At 33.7% G+C, this 25671-nt stretch overlaps 1 protein-coding gene across 1 annotated transcript; it reads left to right on the forward strand.

The window, feature by feature from the left end:
- Window positions 1-8517: 8517 nt before the first annotated feature.
- Window positions 8518-25083, forward strand: LOC130645623 (coatomer subunit beta'-like). Its single transcript, XM_057451662.1, has 25 exons — window positions 8518-8655; window positions 15326-15346; window positions 16107-16260; window positions 17419-17468; window positions 17830-17874; window positions 17976-18057; window positions 18275-18327; window positions 18519-18614; window positions 18790-18843; window positions 18925-19017; window positions 19472-19714; window positions 19926-20125; window positions 20942-21138; window positions 21652-21905; window positions 22149-22221; window positions 22314-22371; window positions 22456-22710; window positions 22850-22913; window positions 23021-23235; window positions 23409-23625; window positions 23752-23808; window positions 23904-23978; window positions 24143-24310; window positions 24466-24507; window positions 24622-25083. The coding sequence occupies exons 1-25, from the start codon at window positions 8653-8655 to the stop codon at window positions 24676-24678; spliced, it is 2826 nt and encodes a 941-aa protein (XP_057307645.1). The 5' UTR covers window positions 8518-8652; the 3' UTR covers window positions 24679-25083.
- The last annotated feature ends 588 nt before the right edge of the window (window positions 25084-25671 follow it).

A 25671-nucleotide genomic window follows, 5' to 3' on the forward strand; every position in this document is an offset into this window, starting at 1 on the left:
ACTTGGGAATGTCTTTATATTAGTTCTTGCAAAAAAAAAAAAAAAAAATTCGATTGAGATTATATTAATGAAAGGAAATTAAGTTGTCGACATTTACTTCACTTAACCCTTTATGGGCTCTGCTGCTAATTTGCAACAAATTCTTTAAAGAACCAAGAATTGATCGGCCACTTTCTATATAAAATTTGTTGTTTTCCTCTTGTATTATCTATAAAAGCGAACAAACAATTCTTTAAAAGGGAAGGAAATATATTCTTATGGGGTTGGAAGGGCATAGATCTTTCCAAATGGAAACGTTGCGGAAACAACAGGTACTATTTTTCTAAATTTGTCATTCTTACTCACGTGCTTTTATCTTTCTCAAACTTTGTTTTTTAGAGACTCGGTACATAGTAATTCCCAAGTATAATGAAAGAAGTCTATTATCACAGAATTCCTTTAGCCCGATTCCGTAAAAATTGCCTAGGATTAAAAACTGTTTTTATGATTTTCACCACTAGATAAACATTTTCAGTTGCAAAATTTGATATTGATGGCAAATAAAAATAATGGACAGTAGTCATTTGAAGTTACGCTGAATGAATAAAACTGCCAATTTCTGTACCGTAAAACGTTCAATGTTGCAAATTTGCAACAAATAAAAAATAGGCACAAAAAAGCAATAATAAAAACATAAAATTTTTGTATCATTGCCATAATGCTTGACCCAGAAAGGGTTAAGCAATTTCTTTATTTTCCATTAGAAGAGGATGTATCTACGCAGGAAGCAGCACTGAAAGTACAAACATCAATATTGACAACCGCAAGGGATATCTATGTGGCTGGTCAAAAAAAGGTGTTCATTGAAAGACTAGTTAACCAAAATGAAACCCGTTTTCATGTTAAAAGAATACCAGAGGTTAAGTTGTACAGTATCGAGGAGTACCGCGATAATACGGACATTAAAAGCATGAGAGTTTTGGTTGATTTATATCTTTTGCTGCAGTGTGATCAAATCATATTATCATCACAGACGAGTTTTGGAAAGCTAGTACTAGCACTCAAAAGAGCGGTCTATCCTTACGATACAAACCACATAATCGATCTTGCAATCTAAAACAGGGTCGGATCCAGCTATATGCAGGGTAGGCTAAAGCCTATATTCAGAATTTATTCAATTTTTTGTTTTTTCTGTCATAAAAACTTTTGTATTGTTGTATTTTTCGACAAATTTAGAACCATTTAAGGCATTTAGATAGCTCTAAAAGCAGCGTTAGCTTCCAGCTTTTTTGGATTAAGCCCTAACAGGCGCAATACAACGCCTTGTTGGGGCGTTGTAAACTAACTTATTAAGCATTTTTTTACTTAAGCCTACTTTTAAAAAATCTCTGGATTCGACCCTGTAAAACTATAACTATCAATGTTTTTTTATCTGCTAGTAGTAGTAGTATATATTCGCCGACAACAGTATATACAAAAATGTAGTCATAAAAGTGTTAACAATATGGCAGGGGCAAGCAGAAGACATATTTTGTAGCCCTTAACGTAAGCAAAATTTATTTACAATCTACGGTCTATATTGACAAAAAGGGTAAAGCAGAAAAAGAAAGATAAGGCCATTTTGGATTAGCAGAGGTCTTTGATGTCTTGTTTTAGAAGGAATATTTTTAACTGACTTTAAAGGAGTCAACAGTTATAGTCGTTGTAAATAAGGTATCGTTACGGATAATTATACTGTTCCACATATGAGGACAGCGAAAATGTGTGGAAAACTTTGAACATGAGAAATTAGGTGTTGGTAATTTTAGAACCATATTTTGAAATTCTAATCTCATACTTATGATTTGCAGTTGAGAATTGGATTTGCTTATATGTAAGATTTAGTTTAACTTTATACATAAAGATAAGTGTTTTGTAGAATGTCGAGCTTATATACGCTTAAAATTTTAATTTTTGTCAAAAGGGGTTCTGCAGTGTGGTGTCTGTCGGCATTGAGAATTATTCTCACAGCATGTTTCTGTTTAAAATATATTCGTTTACATTTATTTCTATTTTTCGATGCCCATGCTATATTTCCATACGTGATGTAGCTATGTATGAATGACAATTACAGTAAAAAAAACAAGTGTGGAAAAGAGGGAGGGGAGATTTAATTTATTGCACGAAATAACTGTAACTTATTTGTGAAAGTCAACTTCAAATTATAATTAGATTCTAAAAAAGCAAATTTTTTGTTTGTTAACCTAGATGGGCTGGTCCATGTGATCCCAAAACCTCTTTGCATAGCTTTTAAAATCAATGCTTCCCTTTTTTTATTTGGCTAGAGTTAATATTTAGTAACTAGTCGATAAGTCCTGTGGAAAAATCCACTTAGTCAGAGAAAAAATAGAAAAAGCCGTATTTACATTTTGATGACCTAAGCAGTATCCCGTTCTTATACATAAAAAAAAATTATTCTTAGAATTTTTTTAACCCGTAGCATCTATTGTATCTCTGATCAAAAAATGTATGTGAAAATGTATTACGTTTAAAAATTTTGCTGACGTCAGCAAAGTCCCCTGAAAGTGACAAAAATTTTTTAAAGAAATATGTATACCAGTTGGCTTATCGTATAGATCCTGAAACGCTGAAAATGTATAGGATTATGTAGTTTTGACAAACGGTTGCAGAGATATTGGGGTTTAAAATTTAAAATTAAGGTTTTAAAATTAAATATTAAATAAATTTTGATGACGTCCGCAAAGTCTTCAAACGTACAAAAAAAAGATTTTTTAGAAATTTGTTTAGCTTGTGCCTCTATATCGTGTAGAGCTTCAAACACTGACGAAAAAAATGTATAGGATTATGACTTTTATAACTACAAGAGATGTAGTTTTGTTACAAAAAACCTGCAATTACTTAGAAAAACAAACAATAATATCATTCACAACACACAAAAACAGGTCACTCATCAGCTGAATTTATATGTTTACAAAGAAGTGTCTTGTTTTCATTTTATATTAAAAGCTAAAGGTATTTAATAAAAATCACTGCGATTTTATTATTACTAATTAGTTTCGAAAAATTGCAGTGTCTAAATTTATTTCCTTAGTATAAAGAGGATTGAAATGCTATTATTACCCAAAAAAGATATAGAAATGACGGTAGAAACGCGGAAAAAAACAATTAAAAGTTAATTAAAAACAAGAAAATGCTGTGCAAATTACATTATATCATCTCTATAATAATAGCCGTCGTCTGTCTGTCTCTGCGCGGACCCCCGCTAAGTTAGAAAATGATGTTACGGAAACACGAATATCAAATGCGATATATTCTTATCCACTTTGTTGCCACGGGTAAATTCAAAGGACGGGCGAACCCGTGGATTTTTCCACGGGCAACGACTAGTCTCTTATAATAATACAGACACTGTGTCTGTTTGTAACAGGAAAAGTAGGTATCGTTATTTTCCTTTGATGTCGCCGAAAAACTTATGTCTAATATGTTAAATTTTCTGACGTTACGGCGCGACGTCAATAACACTACTTTAACGTCAATATCCTATATTGAATTAATGAAGCCACTACAGTGCATTCCGAGACGGATTCGTGGACCCAGGTTTGGGAAACTTAATCAAATTGGTCTTAGGTGGTCCCTAGTTACCCACGCGGTGAAAAATCATTGACGTCACCACCTCGTTTCCAAGTTATTTGGCCTCAAAGTTTTAGGTGCACTGTAATGGCTTCATTAATTTAATATATCCTATATTAAATTAACGTTAAAGTAGTGTTATTGACGTCGCGCCGTAATGTCAGAAATTTAACATATAGACATAACTTTTTCGGCTACATAAAAGGAAAATGAAGATATCCACTTTGCCTGTTACAAACAGACACAGTCTCTGTATTATTATAAGAGACTAGTCGATAAAGCCCGTGGAAAAATCCACTGAGGCAGGATAAATATGAAAAATAAGCGTCATTCGAATTTTGATGACGTCAGCAACCCATTCACAAAATAAAAGAACCTTCATTATGATAAATCAGCCAACAAATAAATAAGAAAAGTTTTAAAAACACATGTTAAAATTTTATTTTTAATTTATAAAGTAGCACGAAGCTTTTCGTAACTGAGTTACATTTTCAAGTGATAAAAATATCCTAAGCTAAAAACCTTTATACAAAATATCTACAATAAAATAATTAATTGATTTAATTAAAATGTTCTACCCAAGGGAATACAAGTAAAAATCATGGACAAGCGAAACAAAAGAAAGAAAATGTGCAAAATCACCGTGTGTAAAAATAAAATAAAAGAAACAAAAACTAATTGCCCACGGGAATAGAGAATAAAAACAGGCGATTGTGTAGATAAAAAGCTATGTAACTCCATTCCTAAATAACAAAAGTGATTTGGTCTCTTTTTGATCATTCAAGAGGGCCTTATGGGAACAAATGAAAAATGTCTCCAAAATCTTTCTTTTTCTAGTGTCTCTTGGCGCCTTAGACAAGATGGACCAATTAAAGGCGTGATCGGGATTTCTGACTAAGTGCTTAGAAGGTTCGGATTTCTCACTGTTGGAGTTATGTTCTTTCCATCTCACAATAGCATTTCTCATTGTTTCTCCTATGTAGATAGTGTTACACGTCGCGCATTCTCCCTTGTAAATGACTTTGTTATGATGGTTAACTTTATCCTTTAATGGGAAAAGAGACCTGACTTTAGTAGTTTTCCACGTATAGACAACTCTGACTTCCCCATTCGTAAACGATTCTATGTTTTTGGCAAGTTTTCTAATTGACGCCTCATTCTTGGTACAGAATGGTATTTGGATAAAAACTTTCTTTTTATCTTCTTTGAACAACCAGTCTGGGATTATCATTTCGTCAGACAGATTAGGCTTGAAAGCGTTTATTTGAGCTTCAATAAAACGAACCGGATAACCTACAGCTTTGAACTTTTGCGGATTCTTTGGAGCTCAAGATTGAAAGAACTTCCGATTCTTTCAGCTCTGTGGAGTTCACCTTTGATTATACTACGTTTGTATTGTGTGGGAACTTTAGATGACCAATGGAAGGGTAACTTTGACTCTTTGTTATACACACTATATGTATAAGTGCCGTTCTCATTTCTTGAAATCTGGGTATCGAGGAACTTAGACGGATTCTCTTCTATGGTCAGCTTGATATTGGGATGGTAAGTGTTAAGAGCTTCAAAGAGTTCGTCTGGTACTCCTTTCTTACGGCGGTGATAGGTGTCATCAACATATCGTTTATAATATTTAGGATTTCTCGGAACTACTATTTCTCTTTCAATTTTGTTCATGAAACAACCTGTGAATACAACCGATAATGGGCCACCCATGGTGACACCATCGATTTGTTTGCACAAATTACAAATTTTAACATGTGTTTTTAAAACTTTTCTTATTAAAAGAACCTTGTTTTCACGTTGCCTCTATTGTGTAGAGCTTAAACTGCTGAGCCAGAAAATGTATAGGATCATGTACTTTTGACAAACGGTTGCAGAGATATTAGGGTTTAAAGGTTTTTTTGATGACGTCATCAACCCGTCTATTCCGACACGGATTCGGGGACCCAGGTTTGGGAAAATAACCCAAATTGGTCCTAGGTGGTCCCTAGTTACCCATTTTTCAACGGGCTTTATCGACTAGTCTATATAATAATACGCTAAGTGTGTCTGTCTGTGTGACTGTGACAGGCAAAGTGGATTTCATTATTTTCCTTTGATATTGCCGAAAAATGCATTTCTAATATGTCAAATTTTCTGACGTTACGGCGCGACGAAAATAACACTACCTTAACGTCAATATCCTACATTAAATTAATAAAGCCATTACAGTGCACCTAAAACTTTGAGGCCAAATAACTTGGAAACAAGGTGGTGACGTCAATCATTTTTCACCGCGCCTGTAGTAGCCGTGTAGTAGAGCATATAGAGCTTACTTCTCTGTAGTAGAGCGTATTTCTTTGTATAAAAGCGAAGCATGGATACATTTCTTTGTCGTAGAGTGTAGTACGGCGTCTTTTTCTAGTGGTGTGTAACGTGGTCATCCACTTTTAGAATGTGACTAAAAAGCTAATTACAATTCATCACTATATAAACTCTGTTAACACCAAAACATAATTATTTACAGAGCTATGGTTAAAAAACGCAAGGGCTTACAGCAGTTAAACTTCACACAAATAGTTTCAAAAAATATTCCAACCATTCAGTCAGAGTGAACTTGCAAAAATGGCGTTCAAATGACTACCAAGGGCATCGCCATGATAGTCGTGCACTGTATAAAAACGAAACAAAATTTGGACATGTTCCTACAAAGAGATTTTGTAATCAGTAAATCAAGTTAGATCCATACTTCAAAATTTTGACTCTAAAATTGTGACTCTAAACCACAAGTTTGTTGTAGTGTTTTTGCAAATGCCAAAAACGGTAGAGAAATTTTTAAAGTAACAATTTCTTCACCTGAAAAGTATGAAGTATGGATGAAATTACAAACCGATTGTTTAAGTTCCAGCTTCCGTGAAACTACTAGCGTAATAGTGACCACTCGGATTCCCTCATGGTCTTCTTTGGGACATACATTGCTTGTGATGTATTCTGTGAGGCTCAAACAAACTGATGATGTATGAATAAAGCTTTTTTTGCTGTATTAGAGGGCCACGGTGTGCATTGTAGTTGGGTAAGCGCAGTAGGACAAAAGTTGTGAAATTAAAAAATATATAAAATATTAAAGCGGGTCTGCTACATTTGCTTTTTTCATACACTTCAAGATCATCATCGATTGCGTCTCGATATATAAACCGCGTTAAAAAGGTTTCATTACTTTTCCCACGAAATTTGACAGAGTCTGTGGTATTTTTGGGCATTCCGGGAACCGTTGAACTGGACTAACAATATTTTCATTTGAAAATTATAAAGTATGGATGACATTACGGGCCGGTCCTTCAAGTTTCAGCTTAACAGTACTGAAGTTTCGACTTTTCTTGTGAAACAGGAAAGGGACAATCGAATATCAAGAAGAATCTCAATTTGTGCGAAATAATTTGAGAGGAATTGACGATTTGTGTATAAGCACTGGCCTAATAGTGACCACTTAGCTTCACTCATGGGCTTTGGTACATACATTGTTTGTGATGCATCTTGTATGGCTCAAACAAACTGATGATGTAGGGATTATTGCGTTTTGCTGTATTCTGGGGATTTCGAAGTCACTTTTATCATTCGTGAATGACTAGTACCTTCGTGCATTCGTAACAGACAGTGTCCTTTTAGCCTGTAGAACTTTTTTGGGTGTCCTTTTAGCCTGTAGAACATTTTTGGTTAAGGTACAATAGCCATTTTCATCGTATCAAATAGATTTACTTTTTAAATGGGCTGCTATAGCCTGATAATATATGGATAATTATGTCACAGTGTTTGCGGTACTAATCTTCGGCATTGCATAGTGTGGAAGACTTTGACGGCGAACAAACAATATTGTAGTAAGTGACTCAGACGTACTACGTTTTTGTTACTTTTTGCCTTGATATTATAATCAGCACTGGCACATCGCTCTTCCATGCCTTACTTTTGCACCAACCGATTTACTGATAAAATAGCTCTCTTAGGGTACAAATACGTCCAGTTTTAGTTTCATGACGTCATTGTAGGATCATCATTATTGCGGTATAATATTATAAGTCTGAAAGCCTCTATTTAGATTTACTTTTTCTATAAAGTGTGTGGTATTATTTTCTGCAAATCCCAGAAGCCGTTGAAAAATTTGTCGGACTTCTAAGAACTTCAGTGGAAAATTTATGAAGTATGGATGACATTACAAACCGATCTTTCAACTTTCAGCCAGTAATAAAATTTCGACTTTTTTGGAAACAATAAGTGCAAGACTATCATGGTAGTCATTTGAACGCCGTTTTCGCCAGGTCACTTTGACTGAATAGTTGGAATATTTTTGAAACTATTTGCGTGATTTATTTTAACCACAGTCTTGGCTCTGTAAATAATTATGTTTTTGTGTTAATAGAGTTTATATAGTGATGAATTGTAATTAGCTTTTTAGTCACATTCTATAAGTGGATGACCATGTTGCACACCACTAGAAAAAAAACGCCAGACTACACTCTACTACAAAGAAATGCATCCCTACTTCGCTTTTATACAAAGAAATACGCTCTACTACAGAGAAATAAGCTCTACTATGCTCTACTACACGGGCTACTACAGGCTAGTACACTTTACTACACTCTGCTACAAAAAAATACGCTCTACTACAGGCTCTACTAAAATCTAATATAGGGAAAGGAAGGGCCTGCTACACTCTAAAACAGACATTGATGCGCCTCACTACAGTGTGCTAGGCTATTGTGCGCTGAAAGCAGGGCATATGGAAAATTTGAAATCATTATCTCCACAAGGTTTGGGAAAGTACATAGGTTTAACGCATGTTGAATATGTTATATCCTTCATATTCAGGAAGTAATACGTAGACGACTTACCCAAACATGATAGAACATTCTGCCTCGATGATCCAGCTTTTCTACTGATTTATTTTTTTCTCGTTCTCAATCCATCGAGAAATTCCACGTCCATCTAAACCAACCTGATCATTCTGACGAAAACACAGTAAATACAACCTTGTGAATCTAGCTATACTTTTTTAGATACTTTTAAATCATGGTAAGTATTACTTCATCAGTATTATTAAAAATTTTGGGGCAGGGTAAAGTAGCTTGTTGTTAAAATAAAGATACAACCAATTTAATTTTATTTTCATTGTTGAGAGAAGAAGGAAGACAAAATTATAATAATTAACATAAGAATACCCCAAATTTGATACCAGAATACTGTTTACAATATTTAAAATAATCCATGCAAATAAAAACACAGCATTCGTGTGTAAAACAATATAATATTTGTTAAAGGTTAGCTACATATACCTAGCTAGCTAGCTATATAAAAATTGACTAGTCAAAACAAATTTCAACTTACAGTTACAGTCAAGGTAGCTAAACATCTAATTGGCGACATGGTGTAATTTAGTTAAGGGACTTGATGTATAGTTCAATTAGGCCCACCGGTAGCTAGTCTAACTAGGAGAACAAAAGCTTACTGTTGCAAATATGTTGAAATCATTGCGTTTCGCACCACAATTTTATGTCAAATCTGTTTACTTTTTTTACATTTTGACCAATTATCATTTTTTTGCATTGCTCATTGGCAACTTATGGCTCAAACCTACTATGGCAGTCTTCCACTTCGCAGGGAAGAAAAATTAATATGGGGGGACGAAAACGTATTGGTGTTCAATAAAGATAATAATAATAATAATAATAATAAATATTTAAAGTGGCTAGCCCAGAAAATCACAAAAACCTATAGTTAGTGGATTGTTTCCACTGGGGGCCACTAGAAAAAAAAAGAAACAAAAAATGATAAACCTTAGACTGCCTCAGCTCAATCAAACATAGTAACATTTATAATCTGTGAAAATTGAAAAGAAAAAGAATAAAAAACAAAAATTAAAAAATTCAAAAGTGATCTCCATTAGAATTTGCCAAATACATTAGAGATGGAAGTCTTAAACGAAAGCAGACTTCCATCACAGGTCACTTGGTCTGGAAGATTATTCCACACTTTTGCAGCTCTAAATGGGAAGGCTTTTTTGCCAAATTCCGTGTTGACCAAGGGAAGTGTGAACCTGTTTTTTGAAGCTCCTCTTGTTTGATGATTATGACAGTTTTTTGTCAAAAGGAATTTTGAGCGCATGTAATCAGGAGCAATGTGATTCATGGCTTTGAAAACTAATATGGCATCGTTTTTGATGAGTAAATTATTCATTGAATATTCCCTCTCTTTCCCAAGAAAGGTACGGACACATTTTAATCGTTTTTCTAGTTTTCCCAATCTACCTTGGGTGGCACAAGCCCATGCCGAGGAGCAGTAGTTGAAATATGGCATGACGAGTGCATTAATTAAAAGGTTTTTTGTGTGAGGTGTTAAACAGGATGCAATGGTTCTAATTTTAGAATATTTAATTAGTATTTTTCTATTTATGTCATTAATGTGCTTTTCCCATTGCATTTTTTGATCAAATGTTACCCCAAGATATTTAACTTTTTCGCTCCTCTTCAAAGGAATACCCATATAGTTGATAGTTTTGTTCTCAACTTTTTTTAACTGGCTGTGGTTGCCGAAAAAGATTGTTTCAGTTTTGTCCGTATTAATAGTCATTTTGTTATTATTCAGCCAGAGGTCGACTTGCGAAAGTTCTAACTCGACCTGGGAGACAAGGCTATCCAAGTTTTTATGAGACGAAATAATTATTGTATCATCCGCATATAGATGGTGGTAGTTTGAATTGATGACAGATTTTAAGTCATCAATATACAAAAGAAAGAGCAGGGGCCCCAACACAGATCCCTGCGGCACCCCAAAAGCGTCTTCATGAAGCAGATCTGATCCTGTGTCGTTTACAAGAGTCAGCTGCATTCGGTCCGTTAAGTAGGACTCGAACCAGTCAAAGGCAGCATCTCTGATGCCAAAACACCATAGTTTTTTTAACAAAATTTTATGATCAACAGTGTCAAAAGCTTTTTTAAGGTCAATGAGCACAGCACAAACAAAGTTATGTTGGTCGAGCTCAGTAAGAATAAAATCAGAGACATCGACTACTGCAGTTTCTGTGGAAAAGAGTTTTCGAAATCCGGACTGTCTGTCATTCAGGAAGTTGTGCTCAGAAATAAAATGAGACATTTGCTCATGCACTAACTTTTCAAAAATTTTCATAGGAATTGGCAAAATGGAGATAGGCCGATAATTAGTAGGATCTGTTTTATTGCCACTTTTAAAAATAGGCGAGACCCTTTTAGTCTTCCAACATTTAGGTACATAACCAGTAAATAAAGATTTGTTGAAAAGACTTGATAAATAAATACTTAAAACTGACGAACCTGCTTTTAGCAGTCGTGAACCAATTCCGTCCAAGCCTGTAGCTTTATTAAGTTTTAGTGATCTAATTATTTTTTCGACACTTTTGGTCTCAATACGAGCCCACCGAAAATCGTGTCCGCTAACAGGTGGATTAACATTAGTAGTGTCAGAAGAAAATTTAGAGGCTAGTTTGGCACCAACACTGACAAAAAATGAATTGAATGTGTTGGAAATTTCTTTTGGGTGAGAAGTCTCTGTACCATCGTTTTGGACTACTCGTTTTATCGAGGTAGTATTGCCTGACTTATCAGGAACCAGTTTTTTTAGGGTTTTCCAAAGTTGTTTTGGCCGTTTTTGAAAGTCCTGCAAAACGTCATTATAGTACTCGTTTTTGAGTCGATTTTTGAGACCTATTACCTGGTTCCTTTTTTGTTTGAAAGCTTCCCAGTCTATGATGGATTTTGTTTTTGATGCTTTCCGTTTCAAGAAGTCTCTTTCTTTGATGGCTATTATTAATTCATCAGTGACCCATGCCTCAACACGGCCAGAAAATCTATGTGTTTTGAAAGGGGCATGTTTGTCAGCCACTGTTTTAACATTTTTATTCAGTTTCTCACATGCTTTATCAAGGTCATCATAATTATTAAAATATGACCAGTCTAAATTCCTGAGGTCCTTCAGAAAAGCCTCTTCACTGAAGTTCTTGTAGCTACGAACCTTGCATGTTTTAGGTTCAAATTTTGGCCTTTTGAATTTTCTGATCACATAAACTAAATTGTGATCACTGATGCCTAAATCCATGACACCAGTTTTAGAAATACAAGAACTGTTAGAAAGTATCAAGTCTATAAGAGTGCTACTATTTTCAGTAACACGAGTTGGCTCCGTAATATGTTGTTTTAGGAAAAGAGTGGAGCATAATTCCTTTATTTTGGAGGAAAGAGCATATTTTGAAAGCATGTTACAGTTAAAATCTCCCAAGATAAAAACTTCTTTCTCTTCTGGGAGCTTGTTAAAACACTGTTTAAAATGAGTACACAGGTTTTCGGTACTCTGCAAATCACTACCTCCAGGTGGCCTGTAAACCCCACACACGTAAATAGGTTTAGTTTTTTTCAGGCACACTTTCACCCATAGTGATTCAACATTTTCGTAGTAAAGGTGTTTCAAAAGGTGGCTATCCAAGTTTTCATTAACAAAAATTAGAACACCCCCACCTCGTCTATTCCGATCATTCCTATAACAAACATAGCCATCAATTTTAACGTCATTGTCAGTGATGGTGTCATCAATTTTGGTTTCACAGATGGAGAATACATCAAGTTTTGTTTGATGTAGCAGAAGTTTAACATAGTCTAGTTTGGATGACAGACCATTAATGTTGAGATGGGCCATTTTTAAGCCCTTCCCATTTCTGATTGCCTCAAAATCAAAGTTTTCATCAATAGTAATATTGATGTTGTCCGGAATTTCGTCACCAAATGACTCCTCATTAGCAAAGGGCAAATTACGAGAAAGACAGGGACTGCAAACGAAAAACAGTTTATCTTCAGGAGTCTTCATAAATTGTTGATATTTTTTATCAGAAATACGCTCACATTTTTTATGAGCCCATAATTTCAATTTCAATGTAACCTAATTAGGTTATGTATTTCATTTTTAACATAATTCTTGCATGTGTGAACATGAGCATGAGTTATAATTTTGGCATCATGGCCATATAAACTATCCATTCTGAATAAAGATTTTTTCCGATTTTTTCTCAGGTATGTGTAAAAAGCCATTAAATATTGTTATGTCTTGACTAGGTTACATATGGCCCAATTAGTCTACCACGAGTCACCAACTAGGTGATATGACGTAATTAGCCTACTGTTGCCTAATTAGGTGTTTACCCTGACTGACCCTTGAGCTTCTTCTCTCAGCTCCTTCTTCCCCGATCTTTTAAATGCAATACAAAATGCTTACTCAGGGATTTCCACATTTACACGAGATGAAACAAGTCAGCGATTCTTTTAAAGTTGTTTATGAGATCAATGAATATGACCCAGTCATTTAACCAGCGTTCATGTTTTTGTGTAAAATGTTGAAAAATATCTTTGCAGCAATCTCTGTCTGTTCTATCTTGGCAAAATCTGAACTGATTTTTTAAGGACAGTCCATGTTTCTCGAGATATGTTATCCAGGCCTATCAATAAGGAGAAAGCAATTGCTCGCCCAATTCTGAGAAATAAGAAACTAGCTGAGCCAATAATTGCACGGTCAATTCCAAAAAATAATCAATGTTATCTTTCTTATTATTTACAGTAAAAAAGAACCAAAATTTATAAAAAAAGATAAAATAAAATAGATAAAAAACTTTGTGAAAATATGTGTTTATAAACTTATTCTATTTATTCAGATTGCTCGCCCAGTTTACATTATTGTAACCTTGGGGGAGCAATTTATTGCTCAGGTGTTATTTTCTTATTGATAGGCCTGGTTATCTGTTGAGAGTGGGCACAATGTTTAAGGATTTTTAAGCAAATTAGAAGCATGGTTATAGGTTGATAGTTTATAATGTCTTACTTTAAGCCACTTTTATACTTCAACTGACCTTAAATAAATAAAAATCATCTCTGATTAAACCGTGTTTGTAAAAACCCTAATAAACTCTCAGGTTTTGGGGGATCTGATGCCTCAATCTTGAGATCTTGTGCTTTAATCTGAGGATATGTTTCCTGGATCACAGGATCCCTGGTTTGTATGTTAAGCCTTAATGCTAAAGACCAAAGTTCACGTCTTACTGTGTTGCACTTGATTACATGATTAATAATAAGAAAAATTATAGTAATGCACAATAAAACTGGCAAACAGCACTTTACAATTAAAATATCAGGCCTGAGAAACATACTCTAATCTTGTAAACTTATAACCCTGTCATGCAAAATTGTATTTTTTCATAAATGGGCATCTTAATTTAAGCTTTCACTACATGCTATGGTTGAGTGCATACTCTGATGAGTGCCATGTCAGGGAGTTCCGCAAGGAAAACAACACGCATGCTATACATCGGGAATTAGCGCATGCAATTTTTTAAAAATTTTTTTGGTTTATTTCACTCTATCCCATAAGTGTCTCGTAAGTGGTGTAAAAGTGCTAAAGTTATTAACAAAACACCTTGGTTTGGTAGGAAGTAAGTTATAATAAGTAAATACCATGTAACTGAATTGAAAAGTGAACGAAGAGACGCTGACTCGTGCCACATTGTACTCACTGCGATGATCTGTCATTTTGTTTGTGGGGGTCATTTTTTATTTATTAAGAACATGTTCTTTTATGCTTTTATTTTAAAATAGAATGTTCAAATCATTAATTCAACAGACGCAAAAAAACACAGCATTTAATTTACAAACATTTTTTTAACAAGGGAAGAAAAAACACGGCATTTAATTAACATTTTTAAAATAATTTAATTTAAACACATAGTTAAATGCTTTATGCCGTAAGTGGCAACTTAACTACACTATAAAATCATTTTCCTATAATTTCTTCATTATTTTCTCGCCTTTCATGCGAGTAAAGTTTGGGTGGGTGCGCATGCAATTGCACATGACTCATGAAATTCCTGCATGTAGGACAGCTATATAATATACAATTTTTTGTAAAAAATGGTTTGTACTTTTCAGCAATTCTGGGAAACTTCAACAAAAAAAATAAGTGTTAAACTTACAGCATGGTAAACTTACACAACTGTATGATAGACAGCCTTTCTAAATTACTTAAACTATTGGCCGATGTGTTCTTGAATCTTGATTCATGTTGCAAATATTCGATGATGTGTTTTTTAAGTAAGCTTACAAAAGTTTTGCACTCATTATCCCTCTAATTTAACTGTTGTTTGTGTAAGAAATGACCAACCTGGAAGTTTTTTAGGAGGTGATTAAAGGAGAGAATTCTTCAAATTGATAAACTTGTAACTTAAACTGTTACTTTTATGGCAATCTGATAGGTGTAAAAACTGAGAAGTTTCTTTTGCCAATTTTTGAAATCCAAAGAAATAGTTACTGTTTCTATCAAAAATTTTAATAAAGGTTCAATTAGGAAAAGCTGCATTAATTGGTTCAACATGAAATAGCTCAAAAACAAGGGTTTAAATATTGAGTCAAGAAGGAATTAATCCCGGGAAAACATTCCACTAGATTATATACAACTCACTTAAGCAACTATCCTTACACATTTTTAAATTTTAGAAAACTGACAGAAAACTTTTCTTAAAACTTTGGGGAAAAACTAAAAAGCAGGATGAAACCATTAAAAATGGCATTTGAAATTACCAATTTAGAATGCGTCACTTTAAACAATGAATTGATAAACTTTTTGTTAACTGATTATTATAGGTTGTGTGATATTTATACCATATTCTTTTCTTTTTTAGCCATTGAGACTGGATGTGAAGGTATGCTATTTATACAGTGCCATTTTTTTCCCTAACAACTTGCATAGGCAGGTGTTATTTTCTATGTTTTTCTATGTTTTTTATTTTTATATTGCATTTTAAGTTTCTTATAAATCTATATAAAATCTATGCAAGTGAGAGTGCTGCTATGTTAAAAACATAATAATTTTTAGCCGAAAGAAAAACATTTCTGTATGTCATGAGATAAAAAGGTTAAGAAGATACAATAGTGTGGATTGAGAGTTAGAAACAAACTTGTTTTGCAAAAAGTCACAGGAAATGCTTCAGAAAAGTCTGCATATAGATGATACAGGATAAAACTTTTATAACAGATTTGATATCATTTGATGGGTTTAAATAATTTTTTGCAAATAAATTTTAATTTAATTTTGCTGATAGCGGTAGATATTTAAAAACTCCTAGAGTATACCATATCTTTATTAAAGGCAATGATACACATCTATTCTTTCATGAAATCATCTAACAAATTAATATGAACCATTATTTTTTATATGCATTAGCTAATGTTCTGTTTATTTTTACTTTAACTGTTCAAAGTAGGATGTCAGTAGATTGTCTTCATTTTTGACTAAAATTAAATGTAGTTTAGAAACTGTAGTTTAGATAACAAAAACTATGTTCAGGTAAAGCATGCTTTGGAAAAAATTACGCATCCATGCTGTTACAGCAGGACTTTTTAAATAGTTTTTGTGAAATCTTTGTAGCTTGAATTTCTGACATCAATTTCCTTACTTTTAAGAGAACCTTATCTGCTCGATCAGACAGGGTTAAATGTGTTGATCTCCATCCTTCAGAACCATGGATGCTTGCAGCTTTGTATAATGGAAACTGCCATGTATGGAATCATGCAAGTCAAACGTTGATTAAATCGTTTGAAGTAACTGATTTGCCAGGTAAATTACTAAATTTGAATTAAGGTTACTGTAAAGGAAAAAACTCACTTGATGAGTAGTCTCAGAAAAACCCCTATAATTTATCAATACTTTTATATTTTTTATATTTTTTTTTGTTTTATATATTTTTTTGTTTATGCTTGATGAAAGACTTTTTTGATGGTGTTATATAATGAAATAAAAAACATACTTTTTTTCACTGTATGTATTAAAATGGCTTCTTTTTCCAAAGGCATGGTCGCAGACTTCTCGTTTTTACACTGTTATATTAAGCATAAATTAAATTCAAAAAGGTTACCATTTTTTTTACTAATAACGTTGTTATGAAATTATTTGTAATTGTATATAATAATTCAAAAATATGCATATTTATTTATTTCTGTCATCATAATTCGCTTATCAGTAATTTATACAAAAATTTATTCAGCTTTCCATTACCGAAAATTTCAATGGGTCAATAGGAAGCTTTCGAAAAAAGAGACCACAAACGTAAAGGCATGTATGCAAAAATTTACTAAGGAGATATTTGTTAAAGATTTTCGTAGGTGTTGTGAAAATGTGTGAACTGAGTATGCAGAAAGATGATAGAAGTGCAGAATTTTTCTTTATGCTAAATATGCGTGCACACGTTCACAATTATTAATAGACAAAAGTCAGGGTTACAAGAGACGGCTCATATGCATACTTTCCCTTACCCTGATTTTTTTAATGATTTTTTGTACAACAACATTTATGTATATAATATATATATATCGATGGTAATAGTAAACTATCTAAAAAATATTATTATGCATATATTTATATGGGAGTTCCATACCATGCATAATGTTTGCAAAAAATATGCTCAACTCATTTTCCACATTTTTTCTTCAAGATGTGAAGGATATACTCTGAAAAGGCTTTTTCCAGAAAAAAAGAATGTTCCAAATATTTCATGGAATATAAAATATGTCATTCGAAAGAGAATTTTTTTTCTATATGTTATGAATTTTTTGCAAAACTTAAAAAAAATTGTTTCTTTTACAGTAACCTTAACTGTGATGTCCCAAAGTGTGGAAATAAATAATAATTTCATTTTCAGCAATTGATCTTATCAGGTTTGGCTAAAACATAAATGCTTTAAGGCCTGGTGAATTGTTGATTTATAATTGTTTTTAGTACGATGTGGCAAGTTTGTTGCCAGAAAGAATTGGATTGTTACAGGATCAGTAAGTTTTTTAAGTACTTTGAGAAAAAGCTAATTTCATAAAATTGAAAAAAACTTTGAAGATTTGTGTTAATTATTTCTTCTAAAAGTAAACAGTTTCGAAGGAGATAACAATTTTTTTGTTCTTTGTACCTACAACCTCAGAAGAAATATTATATTGGAAAAGAAAATGAAAAAAAGTTCTCAAATATTAAGTACAGGATTGTAGTTGACAAACCTTACTTTTCCCAAGTAATTGAATACATTGTCTGTAGTCATTGAGATTAGAGGGTCTCTGACAATAGCTCTCAAAAGACAACAGTGCAATTTTATTTCTTACCGGATATGTGCATTTTTATATATTTTACATTACACCTTTTTAGGATGATATGATGATTCGCGTTTTCAATTATAACACATTAGAAAGGGTAAGATTAAATTTCAGCATTTTGAGCAACATCCAATTTAATATTATCTTAATATTATTTTATGACAGTTTTTAATACAGTATACCTTTTTGCCATGTTAGGTACATGGCTTTGAAGCACATTCAGATTACTTACGATGCTTACAAGTCCATCCTACACAATCATATCTTATATCAAGCAGTGGTATGTCTATTTATGTTTATTATTTTTGCTAGGTTGATAGTTTAAACAAATCTTGTCATTTGATTTTCCCTGTGAAAGTTTGGATATCCTCCACAGTTGTAACTAGCTTGCCTTGTGACTATGTCAACAAAGAGCCCTAGGAGTAACTTAATACCTGCATACAACAGTGTCGTTTTGTCTTGATTATAAACGAAATAGTGTTTTTAATTTTATATAGATGATATGTCAATCAAACTGTGGGATTGGGATAAGAAATGGCAATGCGTGCAGGTGTGTGTCTTGGCAAAATTATTTACAATACTTTAATTTATAAACATAAGTTCTGAAGAATGTTTGTTCTTAAGAGCATCTGAAGTGATGTTGTTCAGAACTTACTGATTAACCTTTAAATTTAGATGTTTTAGCAATTTAAAGGAAGTGTTTCTTTTCAGTTACGTACATATTTACTTGTTCTTATCTAGACCTTTGATGGCCACACTCACTATGTGATGCAAATAGTAATCAATCCAAAAGACAATAACCAGTTTGCTAGTGCTTCTCTGGATCGTACGATCAAGGTTAAATTATATTGGTATCATTTAGTAAATCATATCCTATAGCTTTATTGTGTTATGACAGGTGCAACACAAGCTGTCCTTTCAGTGTGTATTTTGTATGCCTTCTTTAATTTAACTTATTTCTTAATACATGTGAAGATAAATGAGTAACTATGCTTAATATATTCTTTTCTAGGTGTGGCAACTTGGTTCACCTCATCCAAATTTCACCCTAGAGGGTCATGAGAAGGTAGATAACCTTTATCTATCGACTTTTGTAATTTTATTTGAGTTAAATAAAAGTTTTTATTTGAATGTTTTTTTTGTGCAGGGTGTAAATTGTGTTGACTACTTCCATGGTGGTGAAAAACCATACCTTGTGTCTGGGGCTGATGATCGTCTTGTGAAGATTTGGGATTACCAGGTAAAAGGAAAGAATTATGTAGTTACATGTGTGCTTTACGAGTACAAACCTTTGTGGTTTTTCAAAATTCTATTTTTTTTCGCTGAATTTCGTGCCTTTAAGAATTCCCTATTTGTAAAACTTTAATCCTGTCAAATATTTCAAATTTCAAAGTTTCTAACTATCAAATAAGGTTGCAATTAAGTTTTTAAATGCTTTTAGTGATAAGTATGAAAATAAATAATAATATAGTCTAATGCTAGTCGTCAACCCGTAGAAAAATAAACGTCGTTTATGTATTGCATTTCGTGCTTCCGTAACAGACAGACAAACACACAAATGACGGTTGTTATTATAGAGATATGTTATCTTCTTATACTTACAAAAAATTCCTACCCAGAAAAGTTTGTGCTCTTAGAAGAAGTATTATTTCTTTATTTCCAACTTTTAGAACTGGTTATTTATTTTCTTATAGAATAAAACTTGTGTTAAGACTCTCGAAGGTCATGCTCAAAATGTTTCTTCTGTGCTATTTCACCCTGAACTGCCTATCGTTTTGTCGGGTTCTGAAGACGGCACTGTTCGTGTATGGCATGCAAACACGCACAGATTAGAAAGCACGTTAAATTACGGAATGGAACGAGTTTGGAGTATGTCAGCCATGAAAGGCAACAACAACATTGCCATCGGATATGATGAAGGAAGCATCATGGTGAAAGTAAGTATTGAGTTTCCATTTTGATGTGCTGTCTTAATTAAAGTATCCAGGGTCGCTGACAAATTCTTTAAAGTCACATATGCTGCATATGCACTGTTATTCCAAAGATTCTGTAAAATTGCGAACAGATTTTACCTCTTCCTAGGACACTAAAGTTCAGACAAAGTATCTTTGTTTAAAAATTTGACGTTTTATGTATTTTTCTTTACAGTTAGGTAGAGAAGAACCAGCAATGTCAATGGACAACAGTGGAAAAATAATCTTTGCAAAACACAGTGAAATATTACAAGCTAACCTTAAGAACTTAGGAGACACAGAATGTAAGGATGGTGAGAGATTGCCAGTTGCAGTCAAAGAGATGGGCTCGTGTGAAATTTATCCACAAACACTTTCACATAATCCTAATGGAAGGTAAGGGAGAATTCCTCCTGGAGAACATAGCTAAAAGTGTAAAGCAAGTAAAGAGAAATAACGGCAAGGTTGATGTGTGACAAATAAAACGCATGCATGTTTTAACTGCAACACACAAAAAAACGGATCAAGTGATATCGAAAAACACAACTTTTGCTAACTTTTGATTATCTGGCCGTTCTAATTTGCTTCAACAGTCGACAATTGCCATCGTGTTTCTAAAATTCTTGATCCACATTGGAAAGTTTTTGCAGACTTCTTTTTTTGTTGATGTAAATTTAAAATTACTAACATTTCTCTCACTCTGGTTTGCTTTTTCTTTATCTGTTGTTCGCGTGTAGAAGCGTGCGATTGCAAAACAAAATATAAATTGCCGACCTGAAATAGGTTGACATAGAAAGACTTTTTTCATATAAACAAGGTTCTAACGCCTCCTAAAAACTCCTCAGATTTTTTTTAAGTTTAATCTTTGTTCTTCTTGATTTTCCTAAGAAAGATAAAAAAATAAAGGGTTTTTTCTTATTTTCATTTCTCTTATAACTCGAAAATTTTTCTTGTATAGTTTTCCATGTGGTTTGGAATATTTCATATCCAATTAGTTTGAAAAATATGGCTTTCAATGTGTAAATATATAAACAGGTTTATGCCTGTTTGTTGTCTGTTTGTTATCTGGTAATAAAGTTACCTGTTTTTCAGTGCCCATGAATTTATTTTCCTTATTATTTTTATCAAAACTGCAAAAAAACAAACTCAAATCTCCTCATAAAATTTTGTTTTTCAAAAAGCTATTCAAATTTTTTAACATCGTGTTTTAAGGTTTGTTGTTGTTTGCGGTGATGGAGAGTACATCATATACACAGCTATGGCGCTTCGTAATAAAAGTTTTGGTTCTGCTCAAGAATTCGTCTGGGCTGCAGACTCATCAGAATATGCTGTACGTGAGAACAGTAAAGTGAAAATCTTCAAGAACTTTAAAGAAAAGAAATCATTTAAACCGGATTATGGAGCTGAGAGTTAGTGGAATTTTTGGTTACGTTTGTTTGTTTTTGCTCCAATTTAAATTCTAGATTGGGAATAATTTGTTTTCTCCAAAAGACAGGTTTAAGTATTATATTTGAATAGGTATAGTGAATAGGTGTATAACATAACGTGGTAATATATTGTCCCCATCGCACAGTTAACTCACAAGAATGACCACGCGTCTTTGAATCTTCTCTTTAATTTTTTTTAAAAAGTGTTCTAGTATCCCCGGAATATTTTTTTACATTTTTGCAATAACGAGAATATAAGATATATTGTCGTTATCCAAATACTAGTTTTTATTCACTTCACATTTGTAGCGCGTTTATTTTGTTTGTGAGATGAAGTTTCTTTTAATGTTTATTTCTGTGCAATTTAGTTCCCACAATTCTGCCGAAGATTACCCGGAATCTCTTTAATTTTCCCTAATCTAGAAATAATTTGGATTATTTCTTTTCCTACGACTTTTTTATTTAAATTTAACCATTCACTATCTTTGTCTTTAGATATCTACGGTGGTTTTCTATTGGGAGTCAGATCATCTAGTGGCTTATCATTTTACGATTGGGAAACACAAGAGCTTGTGCGACGTATTGAAATTCAACCAAAGACAGTTGTTTGGTCTGAGAACGGCGAAATGTGCTGTATCACAACAGATGAGTCTTACTTCATCTTGAAGTACATTCAAGATAATGTTACAGCTGCAATGGAGAACAAGGATGAACTGATCACTGAAGATGGTGTCGAAGACGCGTTCGATGTACGTGTACATGCTTGAGATAGTTTATATACCAGTAGTGTTTTGAAACGGAAAAGTTATAATTGTTAAGTGTTTGTGGAGTTTAAATTCTACGAATGCTCTATAGATATCAGCTGTTGTGCGTGCATAGCTTATCAAATGAATCCTAGTCAGTCTCGATTTTAACCCACTGTCATGTCTTAAAAGGATTGTAACATTTACTAAAAACTTCTATACTTATGAAGACATTAATCTCTACTTTAGGTGCTTGGAGAAATAGAGGAAGTTGTAAAAACTGGTATCTGGGTTGGTGATTGTTTTATTTACACAAATTCAGGTACTTTATATTTATACTATGTGTTTATTTACTTTCGCAGAGGAGACAAAAAGAAAATAGGTTGAAGGACGTATACATATTCTTTGTTTCAGTGAATCGTTTGAACTACTATGTTGGTGGGGAGATCGTTACAGTTTCTCATCTCGACAAGTAAGTAAAAGTTAGTTTTATTGGAACACCTTATAAATGACAGCCGAATAACCCAAGTAAATGTTGTCCCATTAAAATTTTTAGGAGCATGTACCTTCTCGGTTACATTCCAAAAGACAATCGTTTGTACCTTGCCGACAAAGAACTAAATGTTGTCAGCTATCATCTTTTGCTGTCTGTGCTGGAATATCAAACGGCCGTGATGAGGAAAGATTTCGAAACTGCAAAGGTTGTGTTGCCGACTATTCCTAAGGAACAGCGAAATCGGGTTGCGCATTTCTTGGAGAAACAGGGTTTCAAGCAGCAAGCTCTTCACGTTTCCTGTGATCCTGAGCATAAGTAAGTTACAGTGATTTCCATTATTGTTGATTAAATGATAATACACATTTTTAAAAACAGTAAATCCAGGCACTAGGTGGGTAGAGTGCTTGCCTTGAATGCTATTTACATCACTGTTGTACCCATCTTCTGTGTTTAGGTTTGAATTGGCCGTACAGCTAGGTGATTTAAGAACAGCTTATGATATTGCTATGGAAGCAGAGGTAAAATATTTTTTTATTTTCTGACCTATTTTTCTCACTATCCTGAAATATTTATTGCTTAATTTTAAGAAATGTGCTATTTTTGAAATACTCTTTCCATTTTCTAGTCCGAACAGAAATGGAAGCATTTAGCTGAGCTAGCTATCCAAAAATGTGAGTTCGCACTTGCTCAAGAATGTCTCTACAAAGCACAAGACTACGCAGGTTTACTCTTGCTAGCCAGTTGTTCAGGCGATGCTGTCACGATGGAGAAGCTGGCTGTGGACGCTGAGAAAAATGGGAAATATAATGTAGCATTCTTGGCTTATCATTCCCTAGGAAGGTATAAATTGCATGGATAGAACTCTTCTCTTCTTGCTTCTACCTTCCTTGTTTATACTTTAAGGCTTAGCCTGTACTTTTTGTACGAGGCCTTCTGTTTAGTAACTAAGGCTGTATTTTGTGACTGCAAATGTAGAAACCCGGATCCGTAATGTATACTTCTTATACTTCCAGATTAGAAGAATGTTTAGAACTATTGTGCAAATCAAATCGCCTACCTGAGGCAGCCTTCCTTGCTCGCACTTACCTGCCAAGCCATGTACCTCGAGTGGTTCAAATGTGGAAGGAGGATTTGGCAAAAACAAACAAAAAAGCAGCAGACGCGCTAGCTGATCCTACACAATACGGAAATCTTTTCCCTGACATTCAAGAAGCTATAAAAGCCGAAGAGGTGTGTTTTTTTATGTAATCATTGCTCTTTATGTTTTTCTACCGAATATAGTCATACTTTTAATCGCTTCCCTCTGTTATTTTCCATGTTGTAGTAACACATTGACAAAATTTTGGTTCTTTTTAGTTGTTAAAAGCTGACAGATTAAACCTTCGTCCTGCAGCGGACTACAAAACAATGCCGGTAGGTGCATTCACTAGCGAAGTCGTTTCGTGCATGCGTCCGTGCGTCCGTTTTTTTGTGTGACACCTTAACTTCTAAATAATTTTTTTTCTCAGAACAACTTGGAACGAAATGCTTTGGAGGAAGTCCGACAGCACGAAGAAGCTGGTGGTACAGTACAGGGCATTGTAGTAAGGCTAAAATTGTATTTTTATTAGGTTAACAGACACCTTTATTATTTCAAGCTTTTTCTTGTACCAGGAGCAATTTTGTTTTTCTTTTTCTGAGCTTCAAAAATGAAAGGTTCGAGGAATTCGTTTTGTAGATTTTTTTTTATTTGTTAAATGCTATTTAGAGTCAAACAGAATCCCTGAATTTGTTGTCTGACGAGCCAGCAAGTCCGCCCACTGAAGCACTAACGCCCGATACCACCGAAGCGAACGATACGCCCGTTAAAACAGACCCGGTCGCCGTTGATAAACCACCAGAGGAACAGAAAGGAAAAGAGAGGGCGGATAGTATCGTAAGTGTAAAACCTAAGTTATTTTCGCGATCTTTCCTAATTTTTAGAAAATGCGCAAATATTAGTACACTTGTCACGTGTAAAATAAGTATGCGCGAAAATTACTACGCGCTAAAATCAATACAAAAGAATTAATTTTAAAACCTTTTTTTCAGGATTTGGAAATTGGTAGCGACATCGACGATGTTGACTTAGGGGTAGGTGAACTGATTTTTTGATCGACGAAGCTGCTAAGTCAATACACAACGAATAACAAAATGAGATATCTTTTAACGTTTTTCTATCGTGTAAAGATAATTTAAACATTTTAGGATCACGATGTTGACGACTTGGATCTTGATGATCTAGATGACGACGATCTATCTTAACCGCATCTAGCGTGAAGTATGGCGTGCCAACTCGAAGCACATAATGTTAATGTTGTTTATTTCTTAGAATATTTGATTTAGGAAAAAAACAGCAATCCGCTAATTCTGTTGAACTAATTTCCAAGCTTCTCGGGTGAATTAATATTCTTCAAAATTTAATTTTTCTTTTAAACGAGTAAAATTGGATTTGGTTAAAGCATTGGTTAGAGAATGAATCCGTTTTTAGTGTTCAGCTCGAAATTGTATTTATTACCTTAAAATTGTATCCGTCAATGATTGTGAAAGGATGGAGCTTGGGGGTATGACTTTTGTCTAAGTCAAAAACTTTTCACATTTAAATGGCTATTTTTGTTTATTATTATAAGATAGGGAAATCATTACGTAAATAAATTTAAATTTTCGTTATTTTGTTGTGGTAACCCTCGCTTCCAAAGAAGGGAAAATTAAAGTACTGACAGATTTGTCCGGTTGTATCAAATTTTGGCCGTGGGTCTATTTAGTGAAACGACATCGGCAACAAGTTGAACGGCATAAAAACGAGTATAAAAGGCATGGAAAACAAAGAGTTAATGGTGTAATAATAATTACGAGTCATGAGGCTGTGGAAAATCCTTTTATCTAGAAGAACAATGAAAGATTCGTCACTTGAATTTATTGTTGACACAAGCAGTCACTCGTGAATAAGCATTTTTTTAAAAAAAAATTGTTTGCTTTAGACAAACAGTGAAGAGATATTTGGGTTTTAAATTTTTTGGAATGACGTCTCACCCCTTTTGTCCCGCAACCTCGCTTTAGAAAATTGATTCCAGGTAGTCCCTAGAACCCACACTGGAGAGGATATCAGTTATTTTCACCCGTTTCCAAATAATGTGACCTCAAAGTTATTAGCTTTGCTTATCTTTTCCTGGCATGGAGAACCAGCATCAAACACAGGGTTAAGCCACAAGTAAGAGTCGCAAACTGCCACATATTCAGGTAGAGCGCTTTAGTACA

The sequence above is a fragment of the Hydractinia symbiolongicarpus genome, chromosome 5 (genome assembly GCF_029227915.1).
Source record: "Hydractinia symbiolongicarpus strain clone_291-10 chromosome 5, HSymV2.1, whole genome shotgun sequence".
In the NCBI taxonomy this organism is placed as follows: Eukaryota; Metazoa; Cnidaria; class Hydrozoa; order Anthoathecata; family Hydractiniidae; genus Hydractinia; species Hydractinia symbiolongicarpus.

Coding starts and splice junctions, on each gene's coding strand:
- LOC130645623 (XM_057451662.1), top strand. Junction 16,261..17,418: donor TGAAGTAACTGATTTGCCAG/GTAAATTACTAA, acceptor AATTGTTTTTAG/TACGATGTGGCAAGTTTGTT. Junction 17,875..17,975: donor ATTATAACACATTAGAAAGG/GTAAGATTAAAT, acceptor TTGCCATGTTAG/GTACATGGCTTTGAAGCACA.